This window comes from Mastigoproctus giganteus, chromosome 1 (genome assembly GCF_048544385.1).
Source record: "Mastigoproctus giganteus isolate SK-2022 chromosome 1, ASM4854438v1, whole genome shotgun sequence".
NCBI classification, from domain to species: Eukaryota; Metazoa; Arthropoda; class Arachnida; order Uropygi; family Thelyphonidae; genus Mastigoproctus; species Mastigoproctus giganteus.
The window spans coordinates 108,976,162-108,994,395 of NC_143575.1; the positions used below are offsets into that span (position 1 = coordinate 108,976,162).

At 38.2% G+C, this 18,234-nt stretch overlaps 1 protein-coding gene across 1 annotated transcript in view; it reads right to left on the minus strand.

The window, feature by feature from the left end:
• Positions 1-18,234, minus strand: part of LOC150091093 (uncharacterized) — a 73,945-nt gene that overhangs the window by 33,137 nt on the left and 22,574 nt on the right. The window contains exons 2-5 of the mRNA XM_090383016.1: positions 15,053-15,105; positions 12,903-13,042; positions 8,284-8,377; positions 6,120-6,147 (exon numbers count right to left, since the gene is read on the minus strand). Of these exons, the coding sequence (XP_090239142.1) occupies positions 6,120-6,147; positions 8,284-8,377; positions 12,903-13,042; positions 15,053-15,105 (315 nt within the window). The remainder of the gene's footprint in view (positions 1-6,119; positions 6,148-8,283; positions 8,378-12,902; positions 13,043-15,052; positions 15,106-18,234) is intronic.

Sequence of the window (18,234 nt, forward strand, 5' to 3'; positions counted from 1 at the left end):
TATTAAATTTTCGCAAGGGGTACTCCTAGTTGATGTTTTTTTAGTACCTCTATATAAAGAATAAAATTATTATTTAAGTATATATAATTCGTATTATGAATTGTAATTTTGTTTATAGTTATATAACTTATATTATTACAATAACTATCATATAGAATATTTTTTTAATATTATATACAGAGAGAGAATCGGATCTAAGAGGCAGAAAATTGAGTACGGGTGCCACAAAATAAATTACTTAGGGGTGCTGTTATTAAAAAAAAAAAGGTCGAAAACCACTGCGCTAGAATATCGGTCTGCGCAAAGAGTAAAGGTTCGGGTTGTATCCAGAGTTTAGAGTTCCCTGGTCCTGGAATTAAATTTAAAATGTTATTTAGTATTAGTATTGCAGAAAAGTAAAGCTTCTACAGAATCAGCAAAACACAAATACACACGCTACTTCGTTTGCTAATCTCGACTAATAATTTGTCCACTCGTTTAAATTTATTCAAACGATATTGTGGCCCGTCTGTTTGCTTGCACAATTCTAGCTATCCTCCTCTGACCTCTCTCATCAACAAGCGATTTTCTACCACAGGAGTGCCATTGAGAGGATATTTTCTGTTCGTTGCACCATTCTCGATACACCCTTGAAACTGTGGTGCGTGAAAAGTTCAGGAGAACTGCCGTTTCAGAGATGCTTTGTCCAGCACTTCTTGCACCTACTACCATACCACGTTCGAAGCCCATTAGATCACTCCTTTTCTCCATTGTTGCTACGGTTTGTACGCTTAACTGAGACTAGAAAGGTTGTTCTGCTGCATTTATATCCACAACTGTGGTCATGTGACTTGCAACGTTGTGGGACAAACCATTTGTGTGCATAGCAGGGGTGTACCCAATAAAGTGACAGCAAAGTGAATATATCTAAGACATTGCAAACTTGCAAGACTATTATTTGATAACACATAGCTGGCGACTTAAAAATAAAAGCATCTTACAGGGCAATAAGATGGTCGGGCTTACAGAAGGATACTCATACCAAGAAAGAATTTCTGTATATTGCAGCCTATGGAAACTAGCCATCTGCGAGAAGATAAAAGTATTTAAGTTTTAATTGGTTTAGTACACTATATTCTGATTGCGCCCTTGCTCATTCTAGAACAACACATACACAAGAAGGTTTTAATTCAAATTAGTATTAGTAACGGCCGCAGCATGGTGCAAGAAAGCCTATGGCTTATGCTGCACCAGCCAAAAAAAAAAAAAAAAAAAAAAAAAAATCCGAACAAAACAATGATAAAAACAAAAAATAAATAAATAAAATAAATAACTAAATAATAATAATTAATAAATAAAAAAAAAATTAAAAAAATAAAATAAAATAAAAAATAAATAAAAAGGAAATTAAACCTATCATCCTATGCGCTTCCCTTACCCGAAAGTACTATCCAGATGACCTTTGAATTTCCCCAAACTGTCGGCCTCTACCACCCACGAAGGCAACTTATTCCAGTAATTTATAACTCGCTGGCTAAAATAAAACTTCCTGCAGTCCAATCTAAACATTTCCCCCCGTAACTTGAATTTATGTCCCCTAGTTCTAGCATCATTTATAATCTTGAAAATTTTGTCCTCATTCATTTTACTGATGCCTCTCAGAGCCTTAAACACCTCAATCAAATCTCCTCTAAGGTGTCTAGTTTCCAAACTCTGCAACCCACATATTCGAAGTCTTTCTTCATAAGGACGCCCTTTTGCCGATCTCACCAGGCGAGTTACCCTTCTTTGCACCCTTTCAAGAAGCTCGATGTCTTTCTTTAGGTGCGGTCTCCATACTTGAACACAGTATTCCAAGTGTGGTCTAACATAAGCCTTATATAATGGGATTATCACGTCCCTATCTCTACTTGCAAAAGTTCGATAGATCATCGATAGGACACCATGGGCCTTCCTTGCAACCTGTTTACAATGATCAGAGAATTTCATGCCTGACCGTATCGTAACACCCAAGTCCCTTTCCTCCAGTACTGGGTTTAGTTGAACTCCACCAAGTGAATAAGTTTTTTTGGGATTACTGTTTCCCAGGTGTAATACCTTACACTTTGTTGGATTAAAGCACAGCTGACATTTTTCTGACCATTCCTGAAGTCTATCTAGGTCTCTCTGAAGAAGCTCAGCTTGACAGTGATCATTAACTACTCTACCAATTTTAACATCATCTGCAAATTTAGACATCACGCCCTCTATCCCTTCATCAATGTCGTTTATGAAAATTAAAAACAACAGTGGTCCTAATACTGATCCTTGGGGAACCCCAATTCTTACATCAACGCAATCCGAGGAATAGCCATTTATCACAACCCTCTGCCTCCTGCCCTGAAGCCATCCTTCTATCCATCTAAGGATTTTCCCAGTGATTCCAACCTGTTCCAACTTATAAAGCAACCGCTCATGTGGGACTGAGTCAAAAGCTTTGCTGAAATCTAAATAAACAATGTCGAAATTATTCCCTAAATCCAGCTCGTGAGTGACCCTTTCGAAATAGCGAACCAGATTTGTTAAACATGATTTTCTCTTTACAAAACCATGCTGAATATCCTTGAGAATTTCAATTCGATCCAAATGATCCTGAATTCCACCCTTGATCATTGCCTCCATGATTTTCCCTACTACTGAAGTCAGACTGACAGGTCGATAATTTCCAACTTCACTTTTAGAGCCACCCTTATGTATGGGAGATACCTTTGCACTTTTCCAATCCAAGGGAATCTCCCCAGAGTCTAATGATGCTCGCATAATTAGCCTCAATGGTTCAATGGAAAGGATGGATGTGCAGCAATTTTTGTTTTGTCCACAGAATAACTGGTTGTTGGAATAAACGTCCAGCTGATTTAGTCGCAACGGGCCATTAGTCGCACTTTGTCTCGAATGGGCTACAACAGCCGACGGCCACATCGCGTACCTTTGTTATCAATGAAGAACAAGAGAGCATGCCTCCTGTGGGCACAGCAACACCAGCACTGGACTATCGAGGATTGGAAAGCAGTTGTTTGGTCTGCGAAGGCGTCCTGGTGCATAATGTTGATGGAAGTCTCAGAATTTGGTGAAAAAAACATGAATCCATGGACCCATCATGTCTGACCACTACTGTGCAAGGTGGTGGGGGCAGTGTTGTGGTGTGGGGAATATTTTCTTGCCACACGTTGGGTCCATTGATACTCATAGATTCACATTTGAATGTCGCATCGTACCTAAACATCGTTGCTGACCAAGTGCATCCGTTCATGTTGACAGTTTATCCTCAGTCAGATGGTTACTTCCAGCAGGATAATGCGCCGGTGCACAAAGCCCGAATCACTATGGAATGGTTCCAGGAACATGACAATGACTTTTCTTTGCTGCAGTGGCCCGCTCAGTCCGCGGATCTCAATCCTATTGAACATCTTTGGGACATGCTGGAAAGGGCTGTTTGCTGCAGGCACTACACCTCCGTTGAATCTCAAGGAACTGCGTGATACTAAGTCTGTATGGTACTCTATTCCTGCACAACGTTTTCAGCATCTTGTTCAATCCATGCCTAGACGAATTCAGGCTATTTTGAAGAGGAAGCTCAACATGCTACTATGTAGGTGTATCTAATAAAGTGGCAGCACAATGTATTTATATATTCATTGATTACTGAATTATGACCATCTACCTAATATCGTGTTGGACCACCGTTCACACGGACAATAGCCTAGGTCATTGACTCCACTAGATGTCTCTGAAGACGTCAATAGGGACCTGCAGCCATACAGCCTGCAAGGCTTTCCTCAGTGTCGGAATAGATGATGGTTGCGTGTCTCACTTCCCGTTCCAAAACATTCAACAGGTGTTTAATTCGATTGAAATCAGGCGAATTTGGAGGCAAATCAAGATGGGTGATATCTTCCCTGTGTTCCTCGACTACTTCTACAGAGTGCGGCCCGATGACACAGCACGTTATCGTCTTGGAAGATCCCATTACTGTCCGGAAAAAAATGCAACATGGTAGAGTGCACGAGGTCTCCTAAGAACTGATGGTAGACCTCAAGGGAAATGTTGGTCCATACGCACCGGGGATCCTAGTTCTTGAAAGCAAAACATGCCCCATATTAAGCAACCACCGCCACTTGCCTAGATAGTGGGCACCATGCACGAGGTCTATGGTGTTGCTTGCATCACACGCGAAGGCGTCCGTCGGCGTCTTGTACCAGGTATTTGGACTCATCCGACCAGCAAACTCATTTCCAGTTCTCTAGTAATCAACCAGCGTGTTGTTGACACCACAGCATTCTCCGTTGACGATGATCAGCGGTGAGGAGAGGGTATCTCTTGTGTCGTCTGCTGTGGAACCCCATACGTCTGAGTGTGCGGTGCATCGTCATTGGTATATTGTTCTTGCATTCCCCATATTGTGATGTCAGTTGACGCACAGTGACCTGCCGTTGAGTCCGTACAACGCACTGCACCCTTTCCTCACCACGAACATCCACCTTGCATAATTCCTTTCAGTTCTGTCTTTGAGACAGATCTGGTTTGACCCGTTCGACACCATTCTTTGTAAACCTTAACCACAGTGGGCCGTGAGCAACCGACATGAAGTGTTGTTTCCGGTATGATAAGCACATGACTCAGTCCCACGATCATGCTCTTCTGAAACTCTGTGATATCTCTACTAGGTCCCATAACTGCTGCTTTATCATTTTGACTCGCACGACCAGATACAAATTACCACAGCTCTAGCGTATGAACCTGTTTGGCATTTTATACTGTGAGCTATGCGGCATAGCCCATTACGGATGGGGTGGTCATAATTCAATGATCACTAAGTATATAAATATTCATATTAATGGGCCCCAAGCGCGTGCTCATAACAGTAGTGTTATTGTGTATGTATAAGTGGATGTTCGCGGGCAGAGTTGCATGTTGTGTGGGATGAAAAACCCAGAATAATTATTGCTATTTTAACAATCTTCGGGCGTAACCCATATCCGTGTTTGTAGAAGTGTGTGTTCTCGGGCTGATTTACAAGTGGTGCGGACTGAAGAATTAGGAATAACCCACGGGGACATCCTGTTCTCTCCGCCTGAGGTCGGCTAACTAAAGTCTCAATTGAATAGGACTTTAGAAATTTTTCTAATCGTCCGACGGGTCTCGAACCCAGATCTCTTCAAACGAGTGAAAAGTAGCGAAACTGCTATACTTTGACAGAGGAAAGTGCCTTAAATATAATGATTTATGAACCTGATTAAATTTTGGAGCTTGTAAACTGCTGTTTAACCACTGTGAGCATTCTGTGCACGACTTGTCTTGAAAGTCCCATTTCCAGAGAGGAAAAAAAATATATATATTCAATCGTCGTCCGAAACCGACTAACTCTGCCACGGTGTGAAAAGGGCTAATGTCTCCGCTGTCCTGAGAGAGCACATATTGCCGTATTTTTATTACAAAACTCAGAAGAACAAAATTCAGGTTTCTACATGAGTATGGCTATTTTTTTGGAGGAGGACCACGTTCCCAAAAAGGAAGTAGACCGGATAACAATGTGATAGGTTAACTCGCTAAATTATACATTTTTCAGGGAATTAATTGCACGCAATGTTACTTTTTTAAAAAAATGTTCACATAACATTTCGAGTGAAAGTTTTCCTCACGACTAGCATAGCGACTATAAACGTTAGTCTTTATGAACACATGGAAAAGGCCTGCGTTCAGATTTCTTATAAACGAGAAGGATTTTTATAGGCTGTTTTTTATTTCTTCTTTTTCACACCGTGGCCGAGATAACAGTTATACTTTTTTTTCTCCTGGAAACGCTCATCCAACAAACAGGCAAACCGATCATAGAATACAGTAATTTAGACAAAATATGCTGACGCCATATGGTCTCAGTTGGCTCGGTGCTTAATTTAAAAAAAAAAAAGAAAAGAAAAACCGAATTGCCTAGTTAACAATTATCGTTTCATGGAACACTGTATATAAACAACTTCAATGAGTTAGCCTTGTGATGTATGAATTACCATTCACATGATAAAAGCTAGCTACCCAACCATTTGAAGAGAACTGGGGAGTGAGGAACAGTTATATCAGCAATAGGAAAAAAGATGTCTACATACCTGAGTCGTGCATTCTTCTGTTACTCTCCTATGGTATGCACAATGGAAGAGAAAAGTTCTATATAAATATAATTATAAATTCCATACAGCAATGGACAAAAATTTATATAATGCGTACGTTATACAAGTACCATTTTATACAAGTTTAAAGCAAGTTTCACTATTCGGTGCACTGTACCTAAATAACGTTATGACCAGGGACGGATCCAGTCATGGCTAATAGAGCTTGAGCCCTTGGCCCCTTGAGTCCAGGGCCCCCAAATACCTAACTTGTATTTTTTTGTGTTAGGGTTTTGTTATTAATTTGTAAAATATTTATTATTTAGAGTACATACAGACAACTCTTGACACGGTTTTGACACCCTTGACATGGTTATAGTTATTACAACCTTGAAGCGACTTTTCAACCAAAATCCTCTATAGATCGTGAGGTTTTCAAGAATAGAATGTTAGTGGTAGTGGATACTGCACTTGTTCTGATATGAGCCTGTTAGAACTTTTCATAGTCTAACAACGTTCTAAAATATGTTCCTAAAATATTATGTATCGACACTGTGATTGTTATCTTAACTAACGATAACAAATGGAATATTAGTGAGAGAGGAGCTAATAGCTTTTCTTAATTGAAAAATGATATTATTCAGGAAGTTATCACATTGATTTAACTGATTGCACCATGCACATTACAGTATACTAATACCTAAAAGGTGCCCACTAAGCCCTAGGCCCCAAGAACCTAGATCCGCCCTTGTCATGACACAAAGTAAAATTACACACAGACAATAAATGTTATATGGAACAAAATTCCAGCGTCATACATTCCTACAAGTTACCGTGCGAAAATGTATGGCTGAGAAATTTGTTCCATTAATTTGATTTCAGTAACACAATGCTGTGCTACAGAAAAGATACCGGATGGCTTTTTAAAACTTGGTCGGAAGTGACACACTCACACGATAGGCAAGCTCATGTAGAATCAATGGCAGAATACTGGAGAATTACAGAATTACTCCAATCATTATCTCTTCACAGAGGTGAAGAGATAATGATTGGAGGTCAGTTTACAATGGCAGGCTCTTGGCAGATTGAAAACAGGGAAGTCCCGAGCATTTGGTGACACTCAGTGAGAACCCCGTATGACCTCGGCTATGGAATCAATCCATAATGGATGGCATCATAATCAAAGGGAGAAGATTCGGCGATCCTTTGCAATCTGCGAGACTGGTGATGTCTGACAGTTGATAACACTACAAATTTTGGTAGCTCATCACAGCTACAGGAAGGCGTTTGTTTCTATCACATTTGTTGTGTACATGATTTGTTTACATGATCCGTGTATCCTAATTAATACCATGCGATGATGGTAGCGTGAACATGGGACCTCAACTTGGACTAATGCACTAAAATATTGTCTACCGATGATGAATCTATGTTTAGTCTGGCGACTGAAAATTAGCATTCTGTTAATGCAAGGAATACTAGGATAACGTACTTGTGTGCGTGTTATTTCCAGCTACAGCCATGGAACAGTTCTCTGTAATGGACAACGAAACCAGAACTCTCTGAGCAAGTCACATAGAACAATTTCTTGTTGATAATGAAATCGAGGGAATAGACTGCCCTTGAGGTTCTCTGAACATGAAACCTGTGAATCGCACTGGTAACGATGTAGGGGATTGCACATCTGACATCCCACTATCGTCCACTCCAGGAAACAGCACTTATTAGTTCTCGGACTGTCATCTCTATGGCTGGTATTCATTAGAATAATTTTGATATCTTCATCGTAAATATGCAGAACTGGTGTGAAGACTCTATTTGATCACTGCCTGTGAGAACGTTAAAACTTCAAATATTCTCATTTCTGGAGTTTTGCCAATCATTCTCAGTGTATTCAATTGAGTTATATGCTAAGTAGATATAAGAATGTTTAAAATTACATGCAGTTTTGCTAATTACTTGGGGCGCCTCCGTAGCCAGGTGGGAAGGAGCAGCAGTGCGTAGCACACACTTCTTGATTAGACCGGGGTTCGAGCCCGTCACCATCAAATACGGAGGATGCGGAAAGGTCAGGGAATGACCACCGCATATTCCCGCAGCAATATGGCCTTAGTTGCTAATGCTCCTAAAAACCAAATAATAAACAAACAACAAAGCTAATTACCTGAGTGTAATAGACATAATCTGTCGACTCCGGAGAATCATCACCAACTGAAGCGTTGAAAATTTCACATTCTCCTCTATTATAGGTGGTCAACCTAAAATTTTAACAACAGATTATGCAACTCCCTAAATTATTTAAAACAATTTGTATAAAATATAATAAGATAGCTGATTAAAGAGTATCGAGACCGAGTCCATGAAAATTAAACTATTGTGCTTACTGGGATGGGAGGTTAATCCGCTTCACAGTAGGTTTCCGTGAATGCTGGAAGCTACTCTCAAACTGAATTTTTTGAATCACCGGCAACTATTCAGTCGCATTTTGTTTAATTGCTTCAACATATATCTTTCAGAGTTTTTTAAAGTTTAGGGAAAAAATCAGAGCGATCCATATTTTATGAGTTGGTGAATGTCTTAATGTGGAATACATTTTTCTGCTGCACGAAAACAAGCTGGACAGATGCATTGGCTGCAACTCGTGTCATTATGTTTCAGTCATAATTGCCTGAAATTTTGCATAGTAATGGCTACTTCTTCACCCATTTCACTAATAGTCAATCTACTACACTTCGCAATGATTACTGAAATACTGGGCATATAAATGTCCAGTATTTTATCAATTTATTTGTGTTAATTTTGCAGCCATTGTTGCTGTTGAACGTTTATCTTAATTTTTATTAATTTCGCATAACCAGAATAAATCGGCCCGATGTAGCCGAGTGATTAACGGGAGAGTGCAGTAGCACAAGCGTTTGAGTGGACCTCCAAAGTTAAAGACCGCATGATATCTGAATACGGTTACTGAATGTATTTTTTTCGCAAGTGATCGCGGAGTATAAACAGAACAATTCAGGTCCGACGTAGTCGAGTGATCGGGCAGGATGGTGCTTTAGTACGCGAGTAGTGAATAGTAATGAATAGTGGTTCAAGCTCACATAACTGCTAAATAACAGCGAAAATTAAAAATAGAACAGAAACGAGCACTCCAGTGCAAAGCCACACTACTGACAAAAGTAATCTTAACCAGATTATATAGACGAATAATGAACTATGGATGGCAGCACTGGAGTGCTCGTATCTGTTCTATTTTTAATTTTCGCTGCATCAGGACCACCGCTGTTCAGGTCTCCTGCATTGGCGGTTCGATCTGGGAATCGGGTGGAGGACTGATCTTTCGATCGATTCTCCTTTGCGGCGATTTGTCTAGCGATCGAAATGCAGCGATTCCCTGACCATTATTGGGCCTTGTGGTCCTCTGTCGAGATGGGGCGTAATGGTCACTCTATTTTTGGTTTATTTTTGTTTTGTTTTATTGTAGTGGTTTACATCTCTGTTGGTGATATTTCACATAAATTTGGACCTGGTGCCCGTCAGAGGGGGCGCCGTTAAATTTCTATTTAATTGGATTTCAAAATTCAATGAATTATTATTCTTACATTTAGATTTTCTAAATTATTTTAGAGAGTTTCTGCTGCAATATTTTTACTCTTGTTACCCCTCTCTTCCTTCCCTGTTTGGTTTGATTTAATGTAGGTTTCATTTCGACTATTTTCGCTCTTGTCTTGCCATACTGCTGGCATTATTTTATTTATTTTTAACTCTCATTCTAATTTATTTGTATGGTTATATTTCAAGCATCATGTAGACTCTTGTAGAGGAATATGCTTTTTGCTGCCTCTGATGTATGCTGTACCTTTTTATTTTATTTATATTATGAAAGATTCAGTTTCCAACTATTTTAAACGTTATTCAAATATATCTATAAATAATTATAGATATATATATATCAATTGTTCGGATGGAAAAGATGATTTCTCTATCTTAAAAACAAGTTAGTTAATGATCGCATTGCGTTATATTTTTATTTGCGTTAAGAAACAGTAGGAATTCTTGATTTATAACACAAGAAAACGAGCAAAAGCAGACTTTTATGCGCGAAAACCGAGAACATTTCGTTTCTGCGCATCCTCCACTTCGGAAGAGGAGCGTCCCGTGGTCCAGTTTTGGACACTTGAATGAATGCCGATCTTTCAGATTTGTTACTACTCTCCAGGACAACTATTCCCTGACTCAGAGACTCGATCTTTTGATTTTGATTTAAGATCGTCCTTGCTGTTTATATTCCGTCCTTGAAAGGAATGTCGCATTTTCCTAGTCCAGACTCATCAAGAAATGAGTCTAGAATAGCTGACGTTGCTTTCTAAGGCGCGAGTTTCCATTACCGACCGGGCTAGCCGGTGGGTAAAGTGCCTGCCTCGCAACCCAAAGGTCGCGGGTTCGAATCCCGCCTCGGGCTTGGATCAAAGTACTGCAAAAAAAAAAAAACCTTGGGAGGTGCATTATGGCCACAGAAGCCGATGTGCCAACAACTACCAAAAAAAAAAAAAAAAGTTTCCATTGCATTTGCATGTTGGCACTTGTGAAACATTCCACCCTTCTTATACGGTCCTCGTTCATCTTTCTAGTTTACATAACCGATATTACTTGGTTGTCTTGCATTCACTTTTTATTACAATCGCAATCAGCCTACTAGATGAGCTGTTTCGGAGCCAGAAAGGGTATTTATCCTCCTCACACGAGCAATTACTCATCTTTCAAACCAAATCTCTAATAAATCGCGGTTTTTTTTATTCTTGTCGCTGGTACAATTACCGGTTGATAAACGGGCACATGTCAGCATGACGCGAACACTGTCAGTAATGGATCAGCATGTCTTTCATTACGCCACAACCTCTCGTATGTACACAGTTAGTATAATCACGGTCCTCCTCACACCGGGTGGAAAAGGTTCGAGTTCGAATCCCGTTAATGATGCAGGGAATTTTCATAGGCTTTTTTCTTTTTCACAACGTGTGTCAGTCTCAGGCGAGGGTAGCACTGTTTTTACTCCAGAAAACTAGGATTTTTCGTTCAGCAAACAAGCAAATCACCACAGAATACACATTCAATTTACAGACATAATATTCACGGCGCAATATGGTCGATGTCGCTAATGCGCCTAAAATCCTACAACAACAATTATGCTGCAGTGGTTTTTCACCACTGGAGAGAGGGAATCATATTTCAGTGACCATTGAGCGTACGAATCGAGGGGGATTTGTAGCCGATTGCAATAACGAAATTAAAAATTTCTGCCCTACGTCCTTCCTGTGTTTGTTAAAACCCTTAGATTCAGTTAGATTGGGAATGTAAATGTCCGGTATGTGCTCATTTTATTTGTATAAATTTTGCACCCATTGTTGCTGTTTAGATAGTTAAGATTAATGGCCCCCTTGAACATTTTCTACTGCGGTGGTGGGGATATGGTAGTTTCGCTACTGGTAGATTAATACCACTTCGCAATAGAAAGTTAAGATTTAGTAACTTAGTATCAGGCAGCAAAAACGACTTGTCTTTCAGGCGGAAGATACAAAACAATAGTTGAATAGAAAAATGAAGGATAGAAATTTTGAAAAATCCTTTCCTTTCTGGTGAAATCATTAACAAAAAAAAGGGGGGGGGGGACGATAAAACACCGTAAAATAAGCTTTCTACTTTCTGAAACTAATTGATGATACAGCCTGAAGGGATCTTCGGCGTATAAGAGTAGGGCAGTTTTAAGTCATTATTACAGGGGATCCTCGTTATCCGAAGATAATTGGTTCCAGAAAATTCCACTTAAAACGGGGACCAAATTTTCGTAATATTTATTTAAATAAAACTAAATGCAACTAGGCATAATATTTTAAGATTCTGTATCTATATAATATCGGTGTAGCTACACCATAGGCAACTCTTAAATAAAAACTACGGTAGTATTGTGAAAGGCATCATTTCATCTGTATCTCATATTGTGCTCATCCTTCACAATGAGTTGCCTATGTATTGCACTACCTAGAATAAGTAACGTTTCACTTGCAATATCAAGGTACCTGCACACCCACCGATGAAAAGCCACCTAGCTTTGAAACGGTGCCGTCTGGGTGGTGGTGCCTACCGAGAATAAGTAACAAGTCTTCTCTTGAAGCGTTACTTATTCGAGGTAGTGCAATACATGGGCAACTTGTGAATGATGAGCACAATATGGGATACAGATGAAATGATGCCTTTCACACTACTACACACTAGTTTTTCTTTAAGAGTTGTCTATGGTGTGTCTACACCGATATTGTATAGTAATGTTTATTATGTACTTGTACATAGTAAAAAATGGATGAAGGAACTGAAAAATGAGAAAATTATTTTATTATAATATGTTGCGCAATGTAAAGTAAATTTTATTGAAGTTACGCTATTTTTCAGTTGTACGAATAAAGAATGAATCAAGAGTTGTTCGTTTTTTTTTGCTTATTTTTTGAGATAAAATTGTGTCGTAGCATTTAGGTATGTCTTTAACTTCGCGCTTAACTTTTGTTGCACGAAAGTGAAGATCGTTCTTATAAAATATTTAACTGCATGGTCAATTTTTTCAAGGAAAAAAGCTTTAATTATTTAATTTTCACATCCTCGTGTAACTGCGGGGACTCGGATACCGGGAACCCTTGTATATTGTTTTCTCTCCAGAAAGAGGCGTATCTTATAGCCCAAAACATACAATAAATAAATACAGTATAAATTTTGCGATTTATTTTTAGAACAAACCGTGTACAAAAACATCCGTATGTCTTCTCACACGAGTTGAGACAATCAGCAACTCTCATCACTTCTGGATTCCGAAAGCCATCTGGTGTCCAGACATACGACCCGGCAGTCTTCAAGAATTTAATTGATACACTACTCTCCTATAATAAGAATTAAAAAAAATAATAATAAATAAAATATTGTTAACACAATCGGAGTGAAATGAATACTTGTAAGTAAAAGAAATAAATTCAATAAAACTTCACTCATTATCAGCCAGGTGGAATATTTCTGTTCTCATATATTTAATTGAAATATATATGTAATGCAAAATATTTTCAATAATCCTCAGTTCAATAGTATTGTACATGACTTTCCCATATTTGCTAATCGCTTTACTTAAATACTCATTTGGCCTTTCTAGCGAATATTGCTCTATGGTTAGAAATTTCTTAAAGTTTTCTACTAACGAAGACAAATCATTTCACTATTTAGATCAAACCTTGCAGCAACTTGTCCTTTGTAGTAATATCTGAAGAGAAAATCTCTTATTTGCGATTTTTGAAAGGGAGTCAGCACTTTTATCTTTCAGTTCCTATTTGCTAAACAATCTATAATTTCATTGTTAGAATTATCCAAACTTGAAAACAAGTTAATCTATGCAGTGCATTTCATTTCAGGCATATTCGATTTTTTTATATTTTTTATTTAAATTAATTGCATTATTTTCCCTTTTTTTCTATGATTAATAGAAGTGAAAAGTAAATATAGTTATCTTATTGTCAATTAATTACTAAGACTGACGGAGGACATAGCGAAGACAATAGGCGCTTATGCATATACAAATTTGTATGCTAACGCGCCTAAAAAAATTTAGTGTAATGCTGTTCCACTCAATCGAAGATGATAAATCGAATCATTACTAAATAAATACACTTAATCAACCTAACCCAAGACCACTACATGACAAGACGAGAAAAGCTAATTTATGTGTACGCTTTCCTATATAATGGCTTATTCATCCAGGAAGGTCCAATAAGCTATCGAAACAGGGGTATTCGAATAATTTTTAGAGAGTAGTGTCGAAGTAGGTTTAGTAACGAAACTTTACCACGTGAAGTATTTAAATAGTTTATTGGAACGAGAGGACTATTATTACAATATACCGAAACAATCTCAACAAACAAATAAATTGGCTTCGTTTTGGATTTCTGTTTCAGTTTTTTGGGATTTCTTAATGGTAGCTGTATAGTTCATCACGTATAAGAACTAAATCCAGAAACTCTAAGATAATCTATCCCTTATTATGAATGAGTCGCAAATCTTGGTCACGAATAGCAATTAGACAATTCCACGACCTAAGAAATTTCTCGATGTCGTTGAATCGAAATAAAAACTTTTATGGTTCTCAGGTGAAATCACTATCTTGCCGATCATCTCTGACGAGCTGCTTCGGTGAACGGCTAAGCCGAGTACATATCTTTCGTGATAGCATTGTGGTTTCGTACATTTTTATTCATGTGGACAGGCCTGGGTTCGAATCCTGTCGAAATTCTTAAAGAACTTTTCAATAGGGGATGCAGTTAGCCGATTTTACATGGAGGAACAGGGCCCCTCCTATTCTGGTTTTTATTGCAAGCACATATCACGCAGATTGGCCCACGAACACACGCTTGTATAAATAATACACTGGCACAATATGGCCCAAGATGTTGATGCGCCGGAAAACTAACAAACATCAACCGCAAATGAAAGTTGTCAATTCTTAGGTTCTCATTTGTTCTCATTTGGCTGAGTTCTCATTTTCCTAAGAATAGCCAGAAATTGGTTGGTGCTAGATTTGGAAGGATCGACTGTACTTTGCGGTTTGTACTCTTCCCAATCCCCACCATGATACCACCACTAATCGCCCATGCGCATATGCCCGCGCACCCTGGACAGAGAACGTTACAGTGGCTTGTAGATATCAAATGTTTCATTTTCGAAGTAGCGAGAACGTTCCTGCTGCATTGAAAACTCTGCTTCCATTTAAGTAAACAAATCTAAGATCTTAAATAATTTAGCGGAAAAGGCTTGTGTATCTCGTTATTCTCTAAATAAACTTATTTTGATAAACAACATATACTTGTATATACATTTAAACTTGTAAAAATAGAGTATTCATAGCTCACCACCTGAAACCAGACGATAAATAGAAGAACGACCGAGAGCTGCATCAAGAAACCTGTAAAAAATAAATAGGGAAAATAAAAATGTAAGACGCATAACCGGCGAGTTTAACAAATGTTATATTTCCCTTAAATGTTCACGCCACAATTGAAGGTGACCAGATAAATGCGCACTTGAAAAAAGCCCACACGAAAATTCCGCACAGAAAAAATCCCCCACTGTCATAATTGCTCACATAGAAAAATGCTCACACGAAAGAATGCTCACATTATTTTACAAAAAACAAATTATTTCATATTTCAAAACGTTGAATTTATATATTTTATTAAATATAGCGCCTATACGATGTATAAGCGCGTTATATATAATACATCGATTCTATATGATGTATTTTAATATAACTTTTAATTTCAATATAAAATAGAATATTTGGATGTAAATGTTTGTAAGGGAAATTTACAGGAAAATAAAATGCTCTAGTTTTATTTCAACAAATCCTTTTAATTTATTTATAAAAATAAATGATTTTTTCTCTGTCTTACAGTCAACACATTTTAGTTTTTTTATCAACAAACAACTAATTCAGACATATTTCAGTGATTTATTTATTTGTCAAGGATTTGAATAGAATTTTCATTATTACTGTAAGTTAGCCAATCTCTGCATGTATTTCTGTTTGTCTTCTACCTGCTCATATTCCTGCACAAAAGGGGCAACCAAGTCATGTAGTGCATCATATCTTCTCTTTTCCACCTCTAGACGATCTGCCTGTGCATTAGCCAGTGTCAATCTGTGGCAAGCCTGGTCCCTCTTCAGTCCATCAAACAAAAACCACACGCTGGGATGACTGCAGTGGAATAGGGAATTAAATGGATTGTGAAATCCCTCACAGCAGTTTGTAGTTTTAGGCGACCGTTCAAGAGCTGCATCATGATGATTCCATATTCTCATTGGAAACTGGGTGCACTCTACCTGCTGCACCCTCAATGTATGTGGAAAATAAGTACGTGATCACCTTATTATAGCTATCTTCGTCTGGATGAGTTTGCCGCCACATCTTTGTCTAAATGTGGCGGCAAGCTCATCAGAGACACTCTTCACATCATGGACTGTTAATGCAACAAGAGACTTCAGTTTGAGTTTTATATTTATATCAGTTTCAAATTCAGTCTTCAAGCCAACATTGCTGAGTTTCCTGATCAGACTCTGACACAGATGGAAATAGCACCCTTTGACCTCAGCGTGTGGAAACGCAATCCTCACTGCATTCATGCAAGCCTTCTCAAAATCCACTAAAACCTTTTGAGGCACCAGATATGAAAACAAAAACATCATGATTTTAAACATTCTATCATAAGTATCCAAGTTCTTTTTCGGTAACAAAATGTAAATACATGGCGGATATGAGTTACCCACCTTGGCATGCCGCGTATACAGTTGTAAAAACATGTTTGGAACTTTATCAAATGTGCCATCTCCATAAATTGTATCTTTGTTCAATTCAAGCAAGAGTTCTTTATCACCTAAAACCAGAATTCTGTCTGGATCATCCACACCTGAAAACATGAAGTATCAGTTGACGGTACTTCTCAGGAATGTCAAAATTTATTGTTGTTGGATTAGGCAAATGACCGTCTTTTCTGTGATTGAGATTTCTCGCAAGGGATGATTGTTTAGGCATATGGGCCAGTACATCGTTACTCAACTCTGACAACACATTCCCCATCACATTGCGAGGAGTAGAACTAGCTACTCTAATATATTGCCTCATTTTCCTTCTGGCAACGCTGGCTTCTGCTTTTTGAAGACAGGAATCATGACAATGTTCGGTTGGTTGTTGTGCTATGTTGTCATCTTTTGTCTTCTTAACAAAAAAAAAAAAAAAATATTATATTAGGGTTTCCCGTAAATGATTACATATGCCCGTTTATGTATTATGACTGTAAATTGTGCGTGTTCTCTGGTCGATTTGCCTGTTTTGCTGGACGAAAAAAAACCTCAATTTCTGGTTGGGAAAAACCTTGCTATATACGCCTGAGACCGACTAACTCAGCCACGAAGTGAAAAAAGCCCATTAAAGTTACTCGCGTTATCGACGGGATTCGAACACGGGCCTTTTCCACCCGGTGTGGGGAGGGCGGTGACGATACCATTGTGCTATCCGCGCAGACTGTCTTCATAACAGAATGACAATTGAGGGTGCAGCAGGTAGAGATCCACAGTTTACAATATATGGAATCATCATGATGCAGCTCTTGAACGGTCGCCTAACAAACCGCTGTGAGGGACTTCACAAGCATTTAATTCTCTGTTCCACTGCAGTCATCCCAGCGTATAGTTTTTGTTTGATGGACTGAAGAGGGACCCGGCTTGCCACAGATTCACTGGCTAATGCACAGGCAGGTCGACTAGAGGTGAAAAAGAGAAGATATGATGCATTGCATGACTTGGTTGCCCCTTTTGTGCAGGAATATGAGCATGCTTTTTGAGCAGGTAGAAGAAAAACTGAAATACTTGCAGTGATTGGCTAACTTACAGTAATGAAAATTCTATTCAAAACCTTGACAAATAAATAAATGACTGAAATATGTCTGAATTAGTTGTTTGTTGATGAAAAACCAAAAGTGTTGACTGTGCACTTTGTAAGACAGAGAAAAAATAATTTATTTTTATAAATAAAATAAAAGGCTTTAGTTGCAATAAAACCAGAGCATTTTATGTCCTGTAATTTCCTTTACAAATATTTACATCGAAATATTCTATTTTATATTAAAATCAAAAGTTTTATATCAAAAGTTATATTAAAATACATCGTATAGAAGTAGAAATAAAATATATAAATTCAACATTTTGTTGCGTTTTGAAATATGAAATAATTTGTTTTTGTAAACTAAAAATAATGTGAGCATTTATGACAGTGGGATTTTTTATGTGCGGAATTTTCGGGTGGACTTTTGTCAGGGAACCCAATTGAAGTGTAAATAAAAGTCCGCACGGTATGCTTCGTACCAGAAGAACCGCTATGCGGTGTTGCCCAACGATGTGTGGCGGGGAGTGAGTGGGTGAGTTATACAAACGAATCAGATAAAATAATATTAGTAGGTGACACTGAAAATGAAGTGATACCACTATCTATAATTAAAATTTATTTATATTAAACCTTCATTGTACTGTATTTGTCATC